Source organism: Nannobrachium achirus (genome assembly GCF_963921795.1).
Source record: "Nannobrachium achirus genome assembly, chromosome: 11".
NCBI lineage: Eukaryota > Metazoa > Chordata > Actinopteri > Myctophiformes > Myctophidae > Nannobrachium > Nannobrachium achirus.
Genome location: NC_137820.1, coordinates 46,102,737 through 46,128,344, shown reverse-complemented (window position 1 = coordinate 46,128,344; position 25,608 = coordinate 46,102,737). Strand labels below are relative to the sequence as shown.

Sequence of the window (25,608 nt, the reverse complement as noted above, 5' to 3'; positions counted from 1 at the left end):
GTGAATGTAACGTAACACGAAACACATTACTCTGATGCTTTGGCACTTCTCAGGAGTCTTTGGCATGCTCTCTGACCACACACACACGCACGCACGCACGCACGCACACACGGTTGGATTTGTCAGAGCAGCACAGCAGACTGGTAGAGAATGCATTGTGGTCACAATGAGCGTGGAACTAACATCTAATTTACACAAGCTGCAACTAATTAGGCAATCTGCGCTGAGAATGTCCCTCCGGTCACATTGTGTGTGTGTGTGTGTGTGTGTGTGTGTGTGTGTGTGTGTGTGTGTGTGTGTGTGTGTGTGTGTGTGTGTTTTTAACTCTATGGAGTATGGTTTTCATTGTACAAATCATAGTACTGTTACGGCATGCCTGAATGTCTTAGATGATATCAGGGCTGCTCTTGATAAGAAATGTTTTACGTTGCTTTATTTATTGACTTCAAAGTTCTCATTAAGGCCGGTTTAGGGCCTAGTACATTCATACATTGGTTCAAAAGCCATGTGTCTCGTGTGGAGACATTGTGTTAGATCCCATTACCCTGGAAAAGGGAGTCCCACATGGTTCTATTTCGGGGAACACTAGCTAAATAAAGGTTATGATGATGATGATGGTATAATGATAATGATGGTGTGTGTGTGAGTACAGCCCAGTACACAGCCTACATACAGTATGTTCAATGAGGACAAGACATTAAATACATACAGTTTGGTTGCTGCTAGGGATGGAAAATTAAATTTTGCTACATATTGTAGCGAAATTGCGATTAATAATATCGCGATAATCCAATGCTTAAAACTTAAAATGGCACATTTGTTGAATCCCCAGCATCCCTATTCTGGGGGAATGTTTGACAAAAATAGGCTACAAAATGAGCTTGTAGATTGGCTATTATTGGCAAATGAATTTGTGTGAAGTGAAGTAAAAGCGTACCAAAATATGTTTTTTACAGGTCCGTTTTACCAAGTATAGAGGATTTAAATTTACGCACACACACACACACACACACACACACACACACACACACACACACACACACACACACACACACACACACACACACACACACACACACACACACACACACACACACACACACACACACACACAGACACTATGACTAGATACTAAGGCTGGGCAATATATAAAAAATGTACCTATATCGAGGTACTTTATCAACATGCAAGGTATACATATCGACGAAGACGGCTTGAAATGAGGTATTGGTGTATGTGTCAAATTAATGAACAGGCACACTATGCATGCACGTATCACATGCAAAAAAGCAGTCCATCTGTAACCAGGTGTGGTTATTTCAATAAATCAATTGTTGGAAAATCGAAATAAGGCATTTCATTTCTTTATTCTATGTGTACTGTGCAATGTGCATGCATGGATATGCTGTTCATTATCTGGGTTAGGCAGGCAGTGGACCTAAAGCAGAAAAACTTTAAAAACGATATAATGCAATTGTTTTTACTAATATCGTGAGTAATATCGATATCGAGGTATTCAACAACGTTATCGAATAGCGAAGGTTTTCCTAATATCGCCCAGCCTTACTAGGCACACACTGAACTTTCTGGACACAAACACACACACACACACACACACACATACACGCTCGCATGGCTGCACGAACACACACAGAATAAGGGGAGACCGAATAACAAGCACACACCCAGCAGTGGAATGATATAGACCATCTCTTAGCGTTAGACTGGACCTGAATAGGATACAATGAATAGAACAGACGGATATGAATAGAGTAGAATAGGGAAGAATAAACCAGAACAGAACAGAGGTGAAACGGAACAGCATAAAACTGCATAATTACATGGCTATGATACAGTATGTCATAGCATCATAACTCTGTGGAAATGGGAAGAGACATTTCCCATAACAAATGATGAGTAATGTTAAGTAAACCATTACCATTGTTTTTAGCGGTTTTATTTTCCTATGCCTGTAGTGTTATACATTGATTCCAGAGATGCAGCATAGAATTCTTTTTCCTTTTTTCTTTTCTTAAAGTTTCTTCTAATTTACTTGTTATGCCAATTCCCCATTGTCCCTTGTCACTGCTGACTACAACTGATTTGGTCTTGGGGAGGGAGTGTAGATCAGGGGTTCTCAACCTGTGGGTCAGGACACCCAGTGGCGTCCCCACATGATTTTCCTTTTGGGGCAGATGACAGTAAAGTGACAATTTAAGGACTTTTAAGACCTCTTTGATAATTACAAAAAGTAATCAAAACTAATCAACAAACTGGTCAAGCATTGGCCAAAAAAGAAAGAGGCAACGATTATGAAAATAGATGATCTACAAGATCACAATGCAGATCGGCTATTTTCACAATATTTATCAGTGGAAACGATAAATGTAATGCCTCAACTCCCAAGTTCAAATACGATTTTGGGGGGTCCCCAGGCCTGAAAATAAATAAATAAAATAAATGTTAAATAAGGGGGTTCCCAGACTGAAAGGTATAACAACGTACATTATTGGCGTTCCAGGTCTTAATGTGTTAATCAGACTCTGAACATTTTTTTATATTTATTCTATACTCCTAAAGTCTGTAACACAACAAAACACAGCTAACCAATTCCAGTGAGAAGATGTTTATTATGAAAAGAATAATGGGAATGCTGTGGATGAGGAGTCTGGACAGCTCGGTGAAATGGAGACGCAGTGAGCAGAGCTGCCAACTCTGACGCAACGAGTGCGAGACACGCTCAAATGACGCTCTTCACACGCACGCTACACATCCCATTTCTCACGCCATCAAATCACCCCAAGTGGAAAACTGCGTCAACTGAGACATCCACTTCTGCCGGTATTTGAGAGACAAAGGGAATCAAATTATTGAATGTGAAGTACGGTAGCCCCACCCGTTAACTGTAGCGAAAAGCAGAAATGATAGGTGTGTCTCGTGCACCGTGCCCATTTATGCACATGTCATTCCATTGATTGTTTATGATATCCCCAGACAGTGCTGACAGGAGGATCTATGTTCTACACATCCAAAGTGTTAGCTGATGTGCGCAGATATGGCCATGAGACGTCTGCCCCAGACATACAGACTCACACACCCGTACATATGAAGTACAACTATTATAATTAATATCTGTTAACTAGTAGTAACTAAAGCTTTCAAATAAATGTAATGGAGTAAAAGTACAATATTTGGATCCGAGATGTAGTGGAGTAGAAGTAAACGTATACAAATACCTAAAGGTACAAATACAAAACAATTGTACCACCCATTTTCAATATTAAAATATGTCATTAATATAACTTAGAGGAGTTGTGTGGAAATTAGGGCTGGGATGCGATTACAACTTTAATCTAATTAATTACAGGCTCTGTGATTAATTAATCGCAATTAATCGCACATCGATATTTGACCTGAGAAGCATTTTTGTTCAAGTAAAACACATTTTGTTGTACGAGTGAATTAAAATCAAAATTTCGCATCCACTGGGCCAAGCAAAGCGCTCTGATTGGCTACTTCTCCCTTTGCGTTTGTTGTCTCTTCTTGGTTGGTGCATCGCTATGATCGGTATGACCGAAACTGAAAGTTCTGTGGTGCAAAAACGAAGTGCGATAATTTTCTGTAATTAATTAATCGCAATTAATCAGTTAAAGTCCCAGCCTTAGTGGAAATAGAAAAAAGGTTCCCCCCCTTCTGTGTTGCCTAGAACTGGAGGATTGATTTTGGGGTTTGTATTGTAAAGTACAATGTGTGATGTCATCAAGTTGTACTTTACAATACAAACCCCAAAATCAATCCTCCAGTTCTAGGCAACACAGAAGGGGGGGAACTTTTTTTCTATTTCCACACAACTCCTCTAAGGTATATTATGACATAGTTCAATATTGAAAATGGGTGGTCTTCCCCTTACACCACTGCAAAAAAAGTAATATACTGTAGCATGGTTCAACAACGACAGCTAGGAACATAGACAAGAGAAAGAGAGACGCATAGTGATAAAGACTGCATGCATAAGAGAGACACACAAGAGAGACCTGCACCATTCATGAAAATCACCCTCCAATTAAATCCACAACAAAACTGGGCATGTCTACAAGTACCAGAAGTCATATTTACTGTGTCTTCACTACATGTGACACATAATAAACAGTGTAACAGTACCAGTAAGATCAGAGAGAGAGAGACAGACAGAGAATACCGTACAAATACGCATTAGCAAAAAAATAAATGGACAAAAAAATAAAAAATCTAAAGAACAATTCAAAGCCAGTAGAGAGAGAGGTGGGTGGAGTTTAGGGGTCAAAGGTCAAAAGGAAAAGTGAGAAGTACAAAGAGGCTCCAACCTCCCCAAGACCAGCATACATTCACCCCCCCAACTCTCTCTCTCTCCCTCCCCATGTCTCTCTCTCTCCCTCCAGAGAATGTCAGGAATCCTCTGATGCTTTGTGGTCGGACATCAACGCCAAGAGAATCAACTCTTCTTCTCAAATATATTAGGCACACGTCAAAAGGACAAATTTGCATTTCACACTGCACTTTAATGCTCCTATTAACCCATTCAGAACGGGTACACATTATTGTGTATCATTATTTTATGCTTTAACTATTGAAAAATAGCAGATATACAAGCTCACAGCGAGCTTGTAGGTCTGCTATTTTTGAAAAATTGTGAAAATTAGAATTTTGACCCGATTCTAAAAGTGTCTTTTGAATCCTTCTAAGGTTTTTCGAAAAACCTATGTTTCTATGTCAGCAATCTGGCCAGCCATCGTCAAAGAAAAGCTCCTTTTCACTTAAATGGAGCTCAGTTAGTCTGTTCTTGAGAGACTACTATGTCAGTGGTTCTCAAACCTTTTCATGTGAAGGATCCCCAAACTGATATTTATTTGGCCACGGACCCCCATCTCAAAATATCTAGTTCCAGGGACCCCCCAGAAGCAAAATTTTAGTTACAAACGTTCGCTTTAAAAATACACATATTCAAAGATTTGCACACATTTTCACAACTTTTTCAAAAATAGCAGATCTACAAGCTCGCAGCGCGGCACTCGGTGTCGCGCTGTGAGCTTGTATATCTGCTATTTTTCAATAGTTAAAGCATTCAATAATTCTAGGCCTAAATGTGACAACTCTGCTCCTGGAAGCTGGTTTCTTTGGGGACGATAACCAATGGCGCCTCATTGGAAAGAAATACGAGGATAGAATGACAGGGTGCTTAAGTCTGAGCCATTAAATAAGTCATTACACAGGGGGAGAGGCAGCTAGGATAGTGTATAGGAACACTGGAACGGGGGTGAGCAGGAGAGAACAGTCATCTATCTTGGTAGAGGAGTGCATTCCCCGTGTCGGTTTTCCTAGAACCGCGTTTAGGAAAAGGTAACAGCAACGGATGGGTAGAAGTAAGGCCTCTGACAAACAGTCAGGGGGGACATTAGAAGAAAAAGACAGAGGCAGAGAGGCAGAGATACAAAGAGAGATGGAGAGGACAGGATAAGCGAAAACGAAGATACAAAAAACTAAACAAGTAAGACAGACAGGCAGTGAGATGTCTGTCTGTCTGTCTGTCTGTCTGTCTGTCTGTCTGTCTGTCTGTCTGTCTGTCTGTCTGTCTGTCTGTCTGTCTGTCTGTCTGTCTGTCTGTCTGTCTGTCTGTCTGTCTGTCTGTCTGTCTGTCTGTCTGTCTGTCTGTCTGTCTGTCTAGGCTTTGAGGAGAACTGAGGCCCATTGTTCCTGAGTGCAGCTATCTGACCTTGGTCACTGTAGCCAATCAGAGGAATCCAAACACAAACTAACTGGGTCAGCACCCACTGCCCACCACAACCCTGGGAGTCAACCAGGAAACAGGCAGCGAGAACCCTCGGAAACGAAAGACCAAATGGACTGCAAGGATCCGGCGGGCATTGAACATAAAGTAAACTAGAAGCTCCAGATGTCAATTAAACCCTTAACAATGGGAAAGCATCAAAGTCCTTTTAGAGTTGGCTATTCAAAAATAGCAGATATACAAGCTCACTCTTTAATGCCGTGCTGTGTACATCTACTATTTTTGAACATTTTTGAAAGAAATGTCATAATTTTGATAACTACCTATTTTAGAAGGTATTTGTAGAATGGGCCTCAAGTCTTAATGGGTGAAAAGGCCTAATATACAGCAAGTAGGAAGTGGGTATTTATTTTAGGAAGCCAGAGTGTTAATAAGGTTAATAGGGATTATTAGAAAGGATAGGAAGTGCCCAAGGAATCTGGGACACAGGACGCAAAGTGACCTCAGTTCAACTCTGAAGTGAGAGAAAGTAAATGTAAATGAGGAACGTAGGAAGCTGGAGAGTGAAGGAAGGAAATTAGACCTGACCTGGGAAGAACACTGTAGGAAGTGAACAGAGATTAATCTGCACTATCTTCACTGGTTTCAAGCTGACAACAATAGGGGGCAGCGTCCACAGAAAGAGTTTTTTTTTTTTTCTTCTAATTTTGACAGTTTTAGTCATAGTCTTTTGACAAGATTTCTAGTTTTAGTTGACTATATATCATCAATATACAGTTGATTTATTTGACTAAAATTATGGTTGTGGGTTCAAATCCCCTGTGGTGCAACCGGCTATGTCGGGCGTCTGTGCGAGAGGGTAGCCGGATGGGAAGGGATGATACAGGTCATAGCATGTATTCCTACGGGCTGGGCGGCACCTGTCAGCAGGGAGTGTTGGGCGGGAGGAGTAGGACGAAGGCTCTATGTCCTCCTGGTGGGGGCTCCTCACTGGCAGGTGAGTGAGTCAGTAGGTTACTACAGCAGTGACAACACAGAAATGTGTGTGGGGAGGAATCAATTGGTACAACAACTAAATTGGGGCGAAAAGGGGTACAAATAATTGGTTAAAAAAAACAGATTTGAACCACATTCCTAGGTGGTTCAGAATGCGATTAAAATCTGGTTTCTAAAGCTGTGTCTCATTCTGGACACTCAAGACACTGAAGCTTTATTACTTGCGCCAGCAGAGCGCGCAAGTACTGCGTTCGGCTACGTATGTAGGTATGTTTGTGTCTGTGTTTGTTTAAGCCTGTATGTAGTGGTGACGCCAGTGGTGAGCGCACCTCATGGCACGCTCTGCTGGCGCACAAGTAGGCCATACATGGCCTACTTGTGCACAATACAGAGTGTGGTTCTGGTTTATACATCATTGTGGGCTCGCCTGTAAGGCGAGCACACTTTAGATATTGTCATTATTACGTGTGCCTGCCATGCAATGGCAAAACACTTATTGTACTCGCTCATACTTAAGCCAGGCAGACAGGCATGCATGCATGGCGTTTCCCCAAAGTTTGGCATGTAACTAGTGCCGGACCATTTACGCAACCCCCCGCAATATATACATCAAAACGTGCGGCTCGGCCGGGAATGGTGTGCTATTATCTTTCGTTTCTGATCCGCGTTACCATGGCGACGTAATTGGCAAAAAACCGCGCTTAATTTTCCCCATTGACTTATAATGGGGAAATGCAAAAAATCACTTTAAAGTATTTTTCTCTCGCAAACCATATGGGCTACAGTTTCAAAACTCGGAGAGGAGATTTATAATGATTTTAAGAATGAATGGAAAAATAATTACATCACTCGGCCTCATGGTGGCGCTATACCGGCCCACTTTACGTTTTGCCCCGTAACACTTGAACCGTAGTCAACTTTTGCATAACCCATTTTTGGAACAAAATGCCTCAAATCATGCATGCAGTGTCCGATTGTGTCAGTAACGTCAAAGAGAGTACTGCCTGCGATCTTGACATTTTGTACTTTTATAGCCATTGTTTTCTGGCTTGAAGCGAGCCCACAATTGTTTCGAAGGAACAATATTTTCTAGTTATATGATGGTGTCGCTAGCTGAAAATAGCCAATCTACAAGGTAAGCTCACCGTCGTGACACGTTGTGCGCTTGTACATTTTTGGTGGGCAACATTGTTGTATGACAATACCTTTAAGTTTAGGCCACATCAACTAATGCAGATATAGGTCAAAATCAAGATGATGCATCTCAAGGTGTTCATCATATAATTACATTTTGAAATAAAATGAACATATCCGAGCTGACACATTGCCGGAGCCAGGAATCAAACCTCAAAGTTTGAGTTGACAAGAATTGAAATGTGGAACTTGACATTAACTGAACACCGAGAAGGTGAGGTTTCTAGGAAGTACAGAACTAACTTTTCTTTTTCTTTTTTTTAAAGCAGAGAGTAGGAAGCAGGCACTTCCAAGGTTGTTGAAGTTAGACCGGGCTGTTCAGAGGAAAGGAAGTGAGACATTAATGACTGTTACAAAGAGTGAGACACAGTGTTCCTGGACACAAACACACATGACGACATGCTTTTATTGTAAGCGTTAGTGGGACAAGGTTGACACACAGTGAGTAGAAAAGGACACACGTTTTTGCCAGGCACTGAGTACTATCAGATCACTCTCTGTCACTCACACACACAAACAAGTAACTTTGTTTTTCCGATGGAGAGTGCATAGCCCTAGACAGACAGAAGTTGGTTAAACCAGGCACGTGCACACATAGACATAAAAGGGGGCTTGAGCCCCTGCCCTTTTATCCCTCTGTAAAAAGTGCTCTCTCCAGACCATGAATGCAGTTTTCACTACGGTGAAAGAAATGCAAAATGCTCCCCTTTTCATAACACACTTGAAGGCAGCATTCAAGAGAATTGCCTTGTCCAAACTCTCCTGAACTTGAATGCAGCATCTTATGTTGAAATAATTGCCCTCTCGGAGTCTGTGTAGAAATCAATCGAAAAAATCAATCGAAAATAGCCGATATCCAAGCTCACTACGCTTCGCAGTGCGGCGCGTTGTGAGCTTGGAGGTCTGCTACATTCTCTGCACGTCCCTGGGTTACACCGTTAGGATTATTAGTCTTGACATGAAGGCAGTGATTGGATGCCGGCCAGCAGGGAGCTTGGCATCAGTGACAGCAGTGCACATCCAATAACAAAACACCTTACTCAATTAAGGCTCAATTAACTAAAGACTATCAAGAGAGTAACTTGTAACTTGTGATCATCACAAGTTATATGAACCCAAACAGACATTTCTACCACTTTTTGTGGACACATGTTCAAATACTGGATTCTGATTGGCTTAAAACAGTGGTAAATCAGTCAACAACCTTGAGTTGGCTCATGGACCGCGCCCACTGAAACAATTAATGATTGTGTAACTAAAGATCCTTGCAAGTTACGACTGTGTTTTCTTTCATTTACTGTATATGGTAAAAGTGGTAGAAAAGCAATTTACCATTCGAGGTTGTGGGTTGTTGGCTGATTTACCACTGTTTCAGGGTTGTTTGTTTCCAACAACCCACTCCCTCTCATGGTAAATGGCTTACATCTACATTTTATAATGTGCAGCAAAGACCTATTTTTAGATTACAAAAATGTCATTCAAATTGGTTGCCTGCTGTACCTACACCCTGTCTAGATGTCTAGGGAATACAATTAGATCTGGCAGGGTTATCCACGGCCCTAGACCTGAAACATGATGGTCGTATCTCACGGCCGTCATGGATGAGGATTGACCTGGTTTTGGGCAGATGATGTTAAATTGCCGCTTACGTCTACACAAACAACACACCCATCTATCGGTTGTAACGTGCGCATGGGGAAAACCATGAAATACATGGAAAAACAGAAAACTATCGTATTAAAATGCTTCTTATTAACCCATTTAGAACTGGTACACATTATAGCGTATCATTATTTTATGCTTTAACTATTGAAAAACAGCAGATATACAAGTTCACTTTGAAAAAACGTGAAAATTAGAATTTTGACCCGATTCTATAAGTGTCTTTTGAATCCTTCTAAGGTTTTTTGAAAAACCGGTGTTTCTATGTCAGCAATCTGGCCAGCAATCGTCAAAGAAAAGGTCCTTTTCTCAGTTAGTCTGTTCTTGAGAGACTACTATGTCAGTGGTTCATGTGAAGGACCCCCAAAATGATATGTATTTGGCCACGGACCCCCATCTCAAAATATTTAGTTCCAGGGACCACCCAGAAGCAAAATTTTAGTTACAAACGTTAGCTTTGAAAATACATATATTCAAAGATTTGCACACATTTTCACAACTTTTTCAAAAATAGCAGATCTACAAGCTCGCAGCGCGGCACTCGGTGCCACGCTGTGAGCTTGTATATCTGCTATTTTTCACTGGTTAAAGCATTCAATAATTCTAGGCCTATATACGAAGGATACAGGTAATTCTAGTAGGACGTAGAGTATTTAGACATGTGCGAGCCTTGATTAAGCACTTTATTTTTGAAATCTGAATGTTTGTGTAGACGCAAGCGGCAATTTAACATCATCCACCCGAAACCAATCCTCATCCAGCAACTTGCAATGGGCCTGGTGTACAAGATACACTACACCACTATGATAACCAAGTACCTGTCAAAATACATTATAAACATTAAAGATGTCCATAATTACAACACCAGAGGCAGCGCCACAGATCACTTCCAACCCAGAGTCAAAACCAACAAAGGGTCAAACTCGTTTTTCTGCTATACCACCAAAATGTGGAAAGCCTTACCGAAGGCCATAAAGGAGTGTGGATCACTAGCATCCTTTAAAATTGCCCTGAAAAACCACTTACAGGCAGCAGCCGTTCGCAACTGGTAAAAAAATGAACCTAGCCCAACCCTACCCTCCCCTGCCCCTTCTTTGTATATACTGTTTGTTTAGACTTACTGTTTTCTTTTTTCTTTTTCTTTACATATCTACTGCATAGTACTGTTTTCTATTTGTCTGTCATTCAATGTTATATGAGATACTTCAATGGTTCCCAGTGGAAATAAGCTTAGTCTTTTCATGGATCTCCTTTTAGTAGACCTTGTACCAGTGAACTGTACCGTCATGAAACTGTACCTTTTCCTATGCAAACTTCTAATAAAGTCTTCAATCAATCAATCAATCCATGACGGTCGTGAGATACGGTGTCGGCCGTCATGTTTCAGGGCTACCACTGCCCAGGCTATATCAAATAATAAACAAAAACTCTATTAATCTTCAGACAATCAATTCAACCGAATCTTACATGAATCGTTTCACCCCTGAACCCAACAAACACCTTTTCTTCACCGCTGAAACGCCTCACAGCGCCACAGTACACTGGCCCACACATTTTCTATCACTCTTTAACCCCAGGCAGTGTAGGTGGCATGTCCTACACACTCGGCTACACTGCCAACAAGTTGCCCTGGCCTACCACAGTGGGCAAGGGAACAAGAAACACAGCCTGTCTTCTGCTCGTCTGGGTGAGGGCACAACCTTTATTTGTTCTCAAAAGGAACGTGGTGTGCTTCCCACGACGGAGAAAAGAAAACAGAACAAGAAAAGAGGAGAGAGAGAGAGAGAGAGAGAGAGAGAGAGAGAGAGAGAGAGAGAGGGAGGGAGGAGGGGTAGAGGAGCTGGAAGCTGGCAGCTGTGAATGCCGTTTCCTCCTCCAGAGCCTCCTCGCCTGGCGTTCTTATCTCCAATCTCTGTGGTTCACTCTTAAAGGGGAAGGGGTCCTTCCATTGGCTTCCTGCTAGGCTAGCAGGCAGGGCCCAGTGGCTGTTAAAGATTGGAATCAGCTCCATTTCCCCACACTAGTCTGTACAGTAGTGTGTGTGTGTGTGTGTGTGTGTGTGTGTGTGTGTGTGTGTGTGTGTGTGTGTGTGTGTGTGTGTGTGTGTGTGTGTGTGTGTGTGTGCGCTGATCTTTGGACAATACAAGCAGTGGAGTGCCATGTCCGTCTACAGACAGATTTTCAGTGCTCTGCAAAAGCAAGTACATTATAATGGACAATACACATCATTTTTTTTTTAGGTGTTGGGAATGATCATGACGAGAGAGAGAGAGAGAGGGGAATTTTATACCAAATCGTTGACCACAATTAAAAAAGCAGGGGTGATTTGAGTGTGTGAGGGGGTTGTGTTTTTAAAATACACCCCATGAAAACCATGACTAATGGAAATCTGATCATTATGGATGATCCAATTCAACATTTGCATACATTCAATGTATTTGCTGGAGCACATTGGAAGTGTGTGTTTCATTAAGCTTGTATGTGTGCATTTCATTACGCTTTTACAGTATGTGTGTGTCCTGGGCCCATAAAATAAAACACAAAAAAAACCAACAAGAGGAATGTTATACTTTGCGAACAATTATTCGTCAATAAATAAGAGTTGAGTACTTTTTCCAGCTCTGCCCTCGATGGACATTGGTTTGCTGTTGGTGTTGTGGTCTTACCGTCACAGGTGAAGGTGACAGGCTCCTGGGAGTCGGAGATCTCAATGGACACCTTGACGGTACAGCCACTGTCCCCTCCTCCCCCGTCGCCCAGGACGATGACGGGGCTGAGGACGTAGCCGGGGTTGGTGGAAACGTCATCGTGGGGGAACCGAGAGCGGACTCTGGATGTACACAGAACAGAAAGAGACATGACATTTACACCTTTACTTGAAAAAAAGCTATGAACAGAACAGAACTGAGAGGTCATAATCATAGGTGACACAAGCTCCTACTTCTGGGGGTCCATGGTGCAAAATATTTTTGATGGGTATCCGTAGCCAAATACATATGATTTTGGGGGTCCTTGACGTGAAAAGGTTTTTTTGTTTGAAAGCTGTGAATGGCGTGCACAGCACACGTGTGGTGCATCATCCGTGCATTATCCGTGCATGACCCGTGCACATTAAACAAATGAAAAAGGTAGAATTCTGGCAATTCTGGCAAAAGAGACATTAGTCAATTTTAATTCTTGGCAACAAACTTGTTAATGGGTTGAAAAAAAAATGCTCCAAATAGAAGTAACATTTCATCAGTAAAGCCAATGGAAGGTTCTGTTGACATATTATACAAACATATTATGTCAGGAACGTTTGACGAAACCACAGAAAACAATATGCAAATTAAGAGTTAAACCGATGCCTAAAATGCATGAATTAAAATACAGTCTAGGGAAAACACTGATCTCTACAAAATAGTTCTAAGATGTGATTTTTCAGCTGTTGCATTAGGAACAACAGGCCTGGAGTGCAGCTTGGCATGAATACAACAAGAACAATGCGTGTTTACTGGGCTTTGGTCTCTTAAAACAAAGTGACACTTTGCTAAGGGTTTGGGATGTGCAGTTACCTTGCAATGATGCAACTCCAAAACATTGGCCAGATATCTTCATTAGTTGCTCCTATTGATTGAAAGTTAACAATTCTAATTTGCCTCCCCTTTAACTTACATTTTAAGGTGAAATAGCTCTCAAAGTCACTCTTTACACAAACAAAGTGGATCATGTCATCATAACCGTACAAAACCTGACTGTGCGTACATGCGTGCATGCTGTATATGCCAGCAGTGTGTTGGCAGATGTTTCGGGAGATGATTATGTAGTGAGTCTATTTTTGCTGTCCGTTCCTCAGATATTTTCTCATGGAACCTAAAGTTCCTTCTCAACAGGGAGCACATAGACTGTGTGCTGCAGGCAGACAGACAGCAAACTAGCCAGGCAAGGAGGTAGGCGGACGGACAGACAGACAGGTACTGTAGACCAGTGGTTCCCAAACGTTTTAAGCTGGAGACCCAAAAGAGAAATTTTATGTCTCCCTGGGACCCAAACTAAAGAAAATAGACGATCTAGGAGCTCACAACCGCGAGCTTGTAGATCTGCTATTATCAATACTAATTAAAAGTATGTTTTCCACTATAACTCATAGTTTTAAAATAACAACAAACATTTGAATTTCAAAAAGCTGACAGACAGACAGACAGGGCAGAAGTAGGACTGTTTGTGGGTGTTGGTATTGTTCTAGCCATGAGATGAGGTCCCTGAGCACGGCTACATCACCACTCCACCTAAACCCATTATATAATACCACATTACTTATGTACTGATTTGTCCAAATGCAGCACCAGGGTGCATGTGAATGGCTCTTACGTGGTTGAGATGTGCTGACAGAAGGCAACCGCCTCCAGATTCTGAGCGTCTGACTCTTCCAGAGTGGAGTTCTTCACCAAACCTCGACTACGAACCTTATCCTGAAACCACACACACACACACACACACACACACACACACACACACACACACACACACACACACACACACACACACACACACACACACACACACACACACACACACACACACACACACACACACACACACACACACACACACACACACACACACACACACACACACACACACACACAGAGAGACAGAACCACACACACAAAGAAACACAGAATGTCATTTAACTACAAATACAAAAAAGAGATGACATCAAACACAGAATGTGTGTGTGTGTGTGTGTGTGTGTGTGTGTGTGTGTGTGTGTGTGTGTGTGTGTGTGTGTGTGTGTGTGTGTGTGTGTGTGTGTGTGTGTGTGTGTGTATGCGCGCGTGCGCGGGGTGACCCAGGTCATGTTATTTTTCTATCCACTCTACAATTCAAGTTCTTCCAACTAAGTTGTTTACTACACAGCTTTGCTGAAGACTCAGCTCTGTTTGATAAATTAAAGCATTCTGAAAAACAAACTGATGTTCTGCCTTTGTTTACGTTGCTGTGGATACAGTTCTATAGGTATATCTTGCACCACACACACACACACACACGCACACGCACACACACGCACACGCATGCACACACAATAGCCAGACAGCTCCCTGAGGGATTGCCATGAGAAATTCCTGGAGGCCCGTAGGCTGCCAGAGGGACAGTCCTTCTTCTACTATACCATACTGTCTATCTATCTGTATGCCGGGCCTGCTTCCTTGCCTGTCTGTCTGCCTGCCAGGGCCAGGAATGTAATACATTTCCCACTGCCTGCCTGCCTGCCTGCCTGCCTGGCCAGGAATGTAATGCATTTCCTCTGACTTGCATAGGATACGAGAAGCGAAAGGGCCCGGCCTGACTTATCCTGTGTTCCTGCTGCAGTCTGTAAAAGTGCTCAGTCATGGCTCAGAATGGCTCGGAATTCTGAATATGACATCATCAGCGCTTCCCAGCCAGGGAAGAGAGAACCACCAGTTGATCTCTGAATATCTCCAAAGGATGAAGAGAAACAGAGAGAGAGACGGAGAAGCAGATACAAAGCCACAGACACAGAAATGTGTGGAATGTTGTTAAGTGAAAGTTTAATCGTCCCCCAGGACCCGGAGCATGGAGGCCTGAAGCAGACACACAGCTGACTTCAGTTGTGCCATGACAGCACTTTGCATTTTTTGCAGCGTGACCTTTTTGCTAAAGGGTTAGGGTTAGTTAGTAGCTCTCCACCAAACAGAGTACTACAAATTACTGCAGACTGGCAGTCGAATTACGTCGGGAGATCAGTCGGTTGGAATGTGTGAAAAAAAAAAAAAAAGTTGCTCAATGCACTTGAGAGTCTACAGCCCGACATCGACAGACGGCTAAGTATGGTGCTAAAAATAACCTATGGCTTGACAACGGCATCTTTTTCAACAATGAGCCCGCTGCTATTCAAAGGTCGATTCGACGCTTCCATACAACTTGCGCCATGACACGACAGCGTACCCACTGGCCATTCAACAGCAGATTTTCGGCAACAGACACTTTCCAACCTTACTGCAACTGGTGCAGTGGAGAGCTACCTTTACACCTTATGATCGAGTTATACTGTAGGCTACTCATCGCATCGGTGTGCGACACCAATGTGCAACCAAGTCCTAAATTACCCTATCCATTAGTACTGTAATCAATTTTAATCAATAAACCAACTTGTGTTACAGCAAGTTAAAGTAAACCTGTAACGGCTGAGACAATTGACTGAAAACACTTAATACAGTGTTAGTACTTATATATACAGTATATGACTTTAAATAACATATGTAAGTGTTTGCAGACATATAACCTTTAACACATAACCTTTGTTCATTGATTGTACAGTACACTATATATTTGCAGATAATTTGTTGATTAAATCAACTAATTAGATTAGTTGACACATTCCTATGATTATTAGTCCAATAAGACTTTATTTAATGGATAACAGCCCTGGCCTATTGTACAGTATCTGTTCTGAGTAACGGTCCATACAGAAGATGATCATTAATTTAGAATCTGAACAGCAGATGTTATTGGCACAATCCAAGCAGGAAAAAGGTGGATTATTATTCATTCCCATTCCCACACATTTTAAAGGAATCCACAGATAATCAGTCACTTTTTGCCAGCCCAATGTTGGAATGACATTTGGTTTCCTTCACTTTGAACATATAAAGAGCCTATACTGTGGTCATACTAGGCTATGGACAATTAAGTATGTATGTCTATCTATGCATTGCATTATTTTACTAAGGTAACTAAGTAACACAAATTTGCCAGCACGTTTTTCAAAATTCAAGCACATGCCTGAGCTGTGTATGTACAGTATGACATTGTCTGCGTGCATGCAGTTGTCACAATCATGTAGTGCACGCTCGCACAAGCTCGCTCCGTGTTTAGCACTTGAAAATAGAATTCTAAGTTCAAAGCATCTAAAAATACAGATGGTCCAGCGCTGACCTGCAGTGGAACCCAAAAAGAACAGAAACGGAGCCAGTCCTCCAGAAAGTACAACCCTCAGCAACCACTGTTGCTTCTGCTGCTGCTACAGCTAATGACTGCAGAGACACTCACATGTCTTAAAGCAGTGCTTCTCAAACCTTTTGTGTCAAGGATCCCCAAATCGATATGTATTTGGCCGTAGACCTCCATCTGAACATTTTTGTCTGTGTCTCAGAGGAGGACTGTGGGCAGTTCAGGAGACCAGCTACCATTGACATCATCATTAGGCAGGTTTTGCTTCTTTTTTTTTATTATTATTATTATTAACGCAAGAACAATGGCTTCCTTGTATGGCATGCTAACTTTCCAGGAATAGAAAGCCTGCAATTTCTATTAGGTTGGACTGTACGTCGATGATGGGGAATCCAATTATATGAATATAGGTTGAAAATGGGTGAAGTCGTCCTTTAAGTAAAATACCGGAGTACTTCTTCCACCACAGAGCCACAGCCATGTCTTCCAACAGCCATCATCATTCTCCACACGCCTGTGTTGTCTCAACTTGTCATGTGTTGAAACCCGTCGGCTGGTATGAGGCCCCTATATCACATGATGGTTCCTCCCTCACTGTCTGTCTGTCTGTCTATCGCTGTGATATTTGGAACACTATATTTTGAGACCTTTCATCTGGTAAACCATAATCCTCCACTATCCTCTAACCAACACATGCCTAATCTTAACCCAACCTTAATTCTAACCTCAAGACTAACCCATAACCCTAAGAACGGTCCCCTTGGGAAGTGAGGATTTCACAAAACAATGTCGAATTTCTTCAGGATTCTCATCAGGTTTATGTCCTTGTACAAAGTGCATGGGGATTAACTGCATAGTGCATACACACACATAAGCCTGATTCTTTCTTAAAAATAGCAGATCTACAAGCTCACAAAGCATTGCATTGCGACAACGAAGTACAACTCGGGTTAAAAGAAAACTTGATAGGACCAGTTCTCTGTGAAACATGGCCTATTTGAGGCACATATGCACACACAGTACAGACTAATATGAATATGAAATAATGAAAACAGGGGCACACTACTAACTGAATATGGTAAGATCAGTCGTTCCCAAGCGGGCTTCCATGAGACAAGTACAGGTGTGCCTTGAGAACAAGGATCCACATGAGTGAAGCGTTCAGAATAAAATGGAACTTAATATCTGAGCCCGTCTTGTATTTTCATTCTGGTGTGCTGCTTTTTCCACTCATGTGGATCCTTGAATTCAGTTGTACCTAGAGCTAAGCACCCACTGCCCAAATCAGTGGCAGCAATCAGAGGAAGCGCACCTGTTCTCGTCTCCCGTGCCTTGAGAACACTTTGGGACTTTGGGAATCTACCAGCTCATGACAGATTGTGAACTTAGACCTGCTATTTTTGCTATGAATTTAGGTGTCCCTTGAGATCTCGACTTGTTCACTGGTGTGCCTTGGGGGCAAAAAAAAAAGAAGAAAGAAGGTGAAAACCACTGAATGAACTAGATACAGTACAATCATCCCTGGTTTGATTCTGGCAGCTGTTTTGCATTTTCTCTTCCCTCTCTGGCCTCGGTTCCCAGTCTCCATTTAAACCCTAACCCTAAATTAAGCAAAATCTGACTAAAAACGATGAAAATGAAAAGAAAAAAGAAAAGTAAAAATAGCAAGCCCCAAAGACCTCACTGAAAGATGTTACAGAACATATGTTTTTCAAAAGGCTCAAACCCTGCACTTCTGAGTCTTAGCCAGGGGTCTTCAACAGGGGGTCTGCGACCCCTAGGGGGTCCTCAGAGGTACAACAGGGGGTCCTCCAAATCTTTGTGTAATAGGATAATCTTTTTAAATGAACAACTTGAACCCTTGTATCCCTCTGAGGAGAACTTTAGCCAAAAATAGCAGATCTACAAGCTTGTAGATTGGCTATTTTTGGCAAATACAGTATTTTCTGGACTATAAGGCGCACCTGACTATAAGGCGCACTGTCAATGAATGGTCTATTTTCAAACTGTTTTCATATATAAGGCGCACCTGACTATAAGGCGCACATAATAGACTACCGTTGCGTTATGCATCCAACAGATGGAGCTGTGCTAAAGGGAATGTCAATGTCAATGAATGATCCATATATAAGGCGCACTGGACTATAAGGCGCACTGTAGTTTTTTGAGAAAATTAAAGGCTTTTAAGTGCGCCTTATAGTCCGGAAAATACGGTAGGTTTGGAGTGAAAGGTCAAATTTACTAAGTATCGACGATTCAAGTGGTTAAATGTCTAAAAAAACAAATGAACACGAATCCAACATAGACTGATGACAGTGCATTCAAACACGTCTATGAATCTATCGATGAAATCGAAGAACATCTGAACACAATTGTATACAATATAGTGGGGTCTCTGCTTCATCTCCCTGTCAGCTAAGGGGTCCTTGGCCTGAAAACGTTGAAGACTCCTGGTCTAGGCCAATCAGATGCCTGTTTGGTCCACTGTTCATTTAGTACCATAGACACGGAACCCCTTTACCACTTGAACCCCACCATCCATATTCTGTGGGGGAACATAAGCCAAATATAGCAGATCTACAAGCTCAAGCTCACAACACGCTCAAGCTCACAACACGTCACATTGCAATGCGATGTGACTACTTTGCAGATCTGCTATTTATGGCGACGAGATTTGGTGTTGACAGAAAATAATTTGATTGAAAAAAGATTGGTTGAATCGAAACACAAACATTCACACAACACACACACAACGCAGCTCACACAAATGCACAATATACACATCATGAACCCATGACATGCAAAACCATGCAAAGATACTTGTGCACTTACACACAAATAAATCAAAATACACATATACAAACATGGAGCACAAACAACAACACACACAGATATGCAAATACACATGAACCCCCGACACACAAACAACACACTGCTCTCACTCACACAGATAAAAGAAAACACACACAGATGTGCACACACACTCAGATCACACACACTGACCAATACTCCAAGCCCCCCACAGCTATCCCCCCTTGTGGGAACATTGACATGACTCACATCGCTTTCTTTCTGTCTCAACAGATTCATCATGCTGTGTTCTCGTGTCATACAAAACTGTATTTTTAAACGTTGCCAGAACAGATACTTTCTAATACAAAAATAAAAGGTTAATGACATTAATAGCATTTTAACACAGCCTGCTGCCAGCCATGAATGTCATGTTAAATGTATTAATTCTTGTTGATTTAATATATTAATTATAAATTAATAATCATAACAATAATAATGTGATGTGTCAGGGGAACCACAGTGTCAGGCGTTATCCCTGCTCTGAGTATCTGACATCCCTGTGATGTCACCTGTGATGTCACAGTGATGTGTCAGGGGAACCACAGTGTCAGGCGTTACCAGTACGGATGGATACGGACAAGCTGTGACGGTTCTGATAGTAAACTGTGCATCAGTAAGGACAGGGTCAGCATGATACTAGATACATTTTAGCACCATTTCACTGTCGAGTTAAATTCTCATCCTGCAAATTATCAGACAGTGATTCATGGAGAACAACAAGCCTATTTTGGATGCACTAGCATTCATTTTGGGCAGAAGCCCAAGTCAGACAGCATTCTAAAAAGTGTTTACTTTTAGACATTCCGCCATACTGTCATGTATTTTAGTAAACAGAGCTTTGCACATATACAGTACTTTAGTTGGGTCACACAGCTGGGTCAGTGACATCTGCTATCTTGTCCAGGCCTGTTTTACATCTGAGGACCCAGCTGTGCTGAGAACCAATCAACTTCCCCTTTCAAACAGGAAGTCACTGACTTCTTGTCTCTCTGACTCTGACACTATGTATATGAGAATAACATCTCTCATCAAGAAAACCAAGGGATTAAAGAAAACATGTTGACATTTTATGCAGATGAAGATCTTTATCTATTAATTCTATTTCAGTGACAAGATCTTTTAAATCACTTCCTTAAGCCCACTTATTAATAGGAAAGCTTAGCTTATTATCCTGGTCTGTTTTAATATTGAATTTATGTATATACTTTATATGTATATCTATACTATAATTTTGCGAATGTCTGAGTGTCTGTCTGTCTGTCTGTCTGTCTGTAACAGCGTTTCTCCTCGGTGGCTGGAGCAATTGATCTGAAATCGCATCACCATCAGCATATGAACACACCTGACATAACTGTGAAGGCCGTTTGTCACTTTCACAAATCGTTTGCTGTATATTAGCTTTATGGTGTATCTATATCTATTCTGCATCTAGCTTGAGGCATATTCATTCTGCATCTAGCATGAGGCAACATGTTTCACCAGCTCTGTGTGTGTGTGTGTGTGTGTGTGTGTGTGTGTGTGTGTGTGTGTGTGTGTGTGTGTGTGTGTGTGTGTGTGTGTGTGTGTGTGTGTGTGTGTGTGTGTGTGTGTGTGTGGGCGGGCGGGCGGGCGGGCGGGGCCGGGGGGTCGTTTGTCTTGCCCTGTTACAGATTTTGTCCAAAAATCATGCAGATCGGTACACAGTATCTCTGTAGCCATTAAACGAAACGGGTATTTCTTACATTGATGCTCCTACATATTATCATGCAAGCACCAGTTAAAGTTACTTTCCATCCCTCATATACTGTGTGCACAGTGCACATCCCATAACCCACACACTGCACATCATTTCGGAGCTCATATCTTTGAACGGGTAAGGGCTAGTTATCATAATGTATCATGCTAGAACAAATACATTTAAAATGAATTATAGGAGAATGTATAGGCAGGGGGTTTAGTAATGGGACTGGCTGCTTACTCTCCATATTTGGAGGGCACATGTTCTTCCTTGACCCCAGATTGACTTGTGGAACGTCATAATTGGGGCATAAATGTCCTGGTAACATTTTTAAGCACTTTCAACATGATGTCCCTATTGTGTGCACTGTGCATGCCATTATTATTTTATTTTATATATATTCAATAATAACAAAAATTGCAGTTTTGGGGAAACACGTCGGAAAAACTAAGTATAATAGGCTTAAGTGTGGTAGTAAAATCACCCAGCTCCAAGTAAATTACAACCAAGGAAAAGACTTCTCACTCTCACCAGTTGAATCAATGCACTTCACGTTTTGCTTGCAAATACAAAACACACAGCTATTCTTCCAGCAATACATTCTGGCGTCCATTCCTTGGAAGCCCAGATGACCTGGACGCTTCCTCACTACATTTCCCACAATTCCTTTGCACTTTTACCACCAACACTTTTACCACCAACACACAATGTGAAGGGCCGGGGGAGACGGTGGGAAGTGCTTGCTCAGTGAGTCACAGTGTTAACGGGAATCCGCGATGGTATCGATGCATTGCAACTTCCTCCCTAAAAACCGCAGAGCGTATAGAGGAATGAGATTCACACGCAGATTAAATACGGGGCAAGAACAGAGAGCTATAATGGGAGAGTAATTAGAGGATAATTAGCCCTTCGCTATGCCCCTCCTAAAGCCGTCCTTGTCCAATGCCAAGTTAGCAACAGGTTACTAACGCAGCTGACTTGGCAAGCTGCCATGGCGGCGCGCATCGCTGTACCGCGAGTCTGGCTGCTAGATAGAGATGGGATTTATGGTTCTCTGAAGTGAACCGGATCTCTGAGATCCGTTCCTTTCAAAGAGCCGTTCAAAAGACTGCCTCATTTTAGTTACTGGTTACTTTGTAGATTTTGATTATGATTGTAAATCACTTCCACCCAAATAGGCCTATACATTTTTGCCATTGGATACATTTCTGGCATTTGAAAATAGGTGATCTACAAGCTCACAATGTGTCACGTTGCAATGCATTGTGAGCTTGTAGATCAGCTATTTGCAAATGATTTTTCTACATTTTACTCATTGGAAAACCTGTGAAACAGGACATTCTGCATAATGAGTAGGCCTACGTTCTAATATTGGTAGGCTACTTTAAGTACATTTTGATACCAATACTATTTTACTTTTACTCAAGTACATTAATAACATTCCAAACTTGATTGCAGATATGTTTACCTAAGTAAAGAAATGTATTACTTTTCCCAACACTGTTCATTAGAAAGGAACGGCTCCCTACTGTGAACCGAATCATATCGTTCATTTCAAAGAGCCGTTCAAAAGACTCGATTCGTTCGCGAACGTCCCACCCACTCGCTTCCGTGTCACAAACACTGAAACAAAAACAGAACGGATTGCACTGACCTACACAAACCCACAGGAATAATTTAGGAGCACTTCATGAGAAAATATAACTGGTAACACTTGTGTACTGTATGTTAATCTGACTTTAGTACAGGCTATTGTTTTCTTCCTAGACGTGCGTTTGAGGCAGGTTAGTCTGCAGCTGGGTGCTATTGCTGCACGCCGCCATGGCAGCTTGCCAAGGCACCCGCCTTAGTAACCTGTCGCTAAACGTGGCATTGGGCAAGCACGGGTTTAGGAGGGGCATAGCGAAGGGCTAATTGCAGTTAATGAGGCAACATTTGGAGCAGAACGACGTGGAGGTGTTAAAAGAAAGAGATTAAAACACTGTGCAATGTTAACATGTGTATTTAGTTTAAACCATCATGAACTCTATTCTGGGGGGGAGAACATTTGGCGAAAATAATACATCTACAAGCTCACAACATGTCACAAACGCGACACGTTGCGAGCTTGTAGATCGGCTATTTTCGATGAAGCAATTTTATGTAGAGGGGGAAAATGACAAAGGTTCACATGATTATCATCAGTTTATAACAATACATACAGTATGTGTTGCGTGCGTGGCCACCAAAAAGCATCAGCTTTCATTTCACTAACCTCACACCCTGGTTCAATAAGAGGTGAGGACTGAGGAGTGAGGACCTCCCTCCACACACACTTTCCGACTATTAGGATTCAATAAATCATTAATCGCTAATCAACAGTTGCAATGCAGCAGTATATTTTACACATCTCAAAAACATAATGTTAATGGTGTTCTTCTGGAGTAGAGGAGCATTCTCTGAGTGATATAACGATTGGTGGAGTGCAGAACTGCAGATGCATTTACATCCTTATACAGTAAAAAGTACTGTGTTAAACTTATATAAGGATCTAGAAAACTTGCATTCATCTTCAGTAGACTAGACTACTGTAACAGTGACTTTACAGGTCTCCCTAAAAAAAACATCAGGTGACAGCAGTTGATTCAGAACGACTCCTTACTAATATCAAGAAAGTGGAGCATATCACTACGGTTCTTAAATCCTTACACTGGCTCCATTTGTGTCAAATAATTGATTTCAAATTACTACTGCAATATTGATGGTCAATAAAGCTTTAAATGGATCTTATCATGAACCATCCAGATCTCTCAGGTAATCTGGCAAAGATCTGCTTTCTGTCAGCAGCATTTCGTTTTTATGTACCACATATCTGAAAACAAACTCAGAAAACTGCAAACAAATAATAATAATAACTAAGACATGTTACTTTTCTCTCTTCCCCCCATCTCTCTTCTGCACTGTAACTGTATCTGTTATGTTTAACTTCTTATGTTTTATGCATCCTAAAAGTCATATTGTATAATTGTGCTCTCTTTGCTTGATCTTCTATGTAAAACACATTGAATTGCCTTGTTGTTGAAATGTACTCTACAAACAAAACTGCCTTGCTTTGCCTTACTCACTGTATGTCAGCAGCAGGATCACAGAGTTCATTTGGTTATTGAGAGTAGGGGTGACGTGTTGTTGTCATGTCCTGGTGGGTGATGTGCTAGCCTGTCATGTCCTGGTATGAGTTAGGAGGCAGGCGGCTGAGTTCTGAACATATTTGGCTTTGTATGTAGAGTAGCACGTGAGTGAGGCACGTAGCATACTACAACAGAACAAGTAACAAGCTCTAGTACAAAACAAAAACAAAAAAATCTTTAATGTGGGCAATAGTTTTCTAGTTGGAGAAAAACAACCCTGTTTTTAAGTAATAATGAATGTGGTGTTCAGGGACCAGAGAGGAATCAGAATCAGTTTTATATACAGAAATAAAACACACACGCGCCACACACAAGGAAACAAACACTGTGTTCTCTGTGTGTGTGTGTGTGTGTGTGTGTGTGTGTGTGTGTGTGTGTGTGTGTGTGTGTGTGTGTGTGTGTGTGTGTGTGTGTGTGTGTGTGTGTGTGTGTGTGCGTGCGTGTGCGTGCGTTACTGTGTGCAGTTAGGCGTGACATCAGGTAGTTGTGTGTTTGTTATGCTACTTCTTATCTGCAGACTGGAGCTTTGAAGCCTGATTTATACTTCGTTGCGTGCCAGTGTCTCGTACCAAGAGCGGTCAATCTACAAGCTCACAACGTGGTGCACTGCAGTGCGTTGTGAACTTGTAGATTGGCTATTTCCGTGCGCGACTAAAGTATAAATCAGGGGTTAGGCAGTCTGAAAAGATGGAGAGAAGAGATAAAACAGAGGGGAGAAAGTGCAAGAGAGGGAGAAAGGGTGAGGTAGGTACTGTGAAGACAGAGTCAAGAGAGATGAAAAACAGTGACGGAGAGATTCAATGATAAAATATTATCGTCAAAGAAAGAGAGGGGAGGCAGGTATGCAAAGAAAGTGGCAGAAAAGAGAGAAAGAGACAGAGAAAGAGAGAGAGTCACCCTACGTTTTGACAGCGGGCAATCGTCCAAAAATGTTCATGTTTTTGGGCGACGTTTTCCACTATCGCCTCATGGCCTGCCATCGCCAGTAGTTGCCGTCCGGTTCCCAATGACAAATAAGTCTAACTAATTTCGACACAGAGGTCTTTGGTACAGAGGTCTTTCTGTCTATTTGACACAGACATTGACAATCTCTGCGTAGGAAGTTCCTAGGAACTATCTTGTAGAATAAACCTTTCTCAAACCTTTTAATTTCAAGGACCCCCATAACTCTGAGTTGGCAACAATTGTATTTTGCCATATTGAATTTTATTTTTATTTTAATATTTATTTTGGGGCTTTTATGCCTTTAATAGGACAGTAAACTGACTGGAGATGGGGAGTGACACGCAGGAGTGACACGC

General features: G+C 41.8%; 1 protein-coding gene across 1 annotated transcript in view; it reads right to left on the bottom strand.

Moving 5' to 3' along the window:
* Positions 1 to 25,608, bottom strand: part of pik3c2a (phosphatidylinositol-4-phosphate 3-kinase, catalytic subunit type 2 alpha) — a 94,821-nt gene that overhangs the window by 52,211 nt on the left and 17,002 nt on the right. The window contains exons 3-4 of the mRNA XM_080736763.1: positions 13,967 to 14,067; positions 12,283 to 12,446 (exon numbers count right to left, since the gene is read on the bottom strand). Of these exons, the coding sequence (XP_080592889.1) occupies positions 12,283 to 12,446; positions 13,967 to 14,067 (265 nt within the window). The remainder of the gene's footprint in view (positions 1 to 12,282; positions 12,447 to 13,966; positions 14,068 to 25,608) is intronic.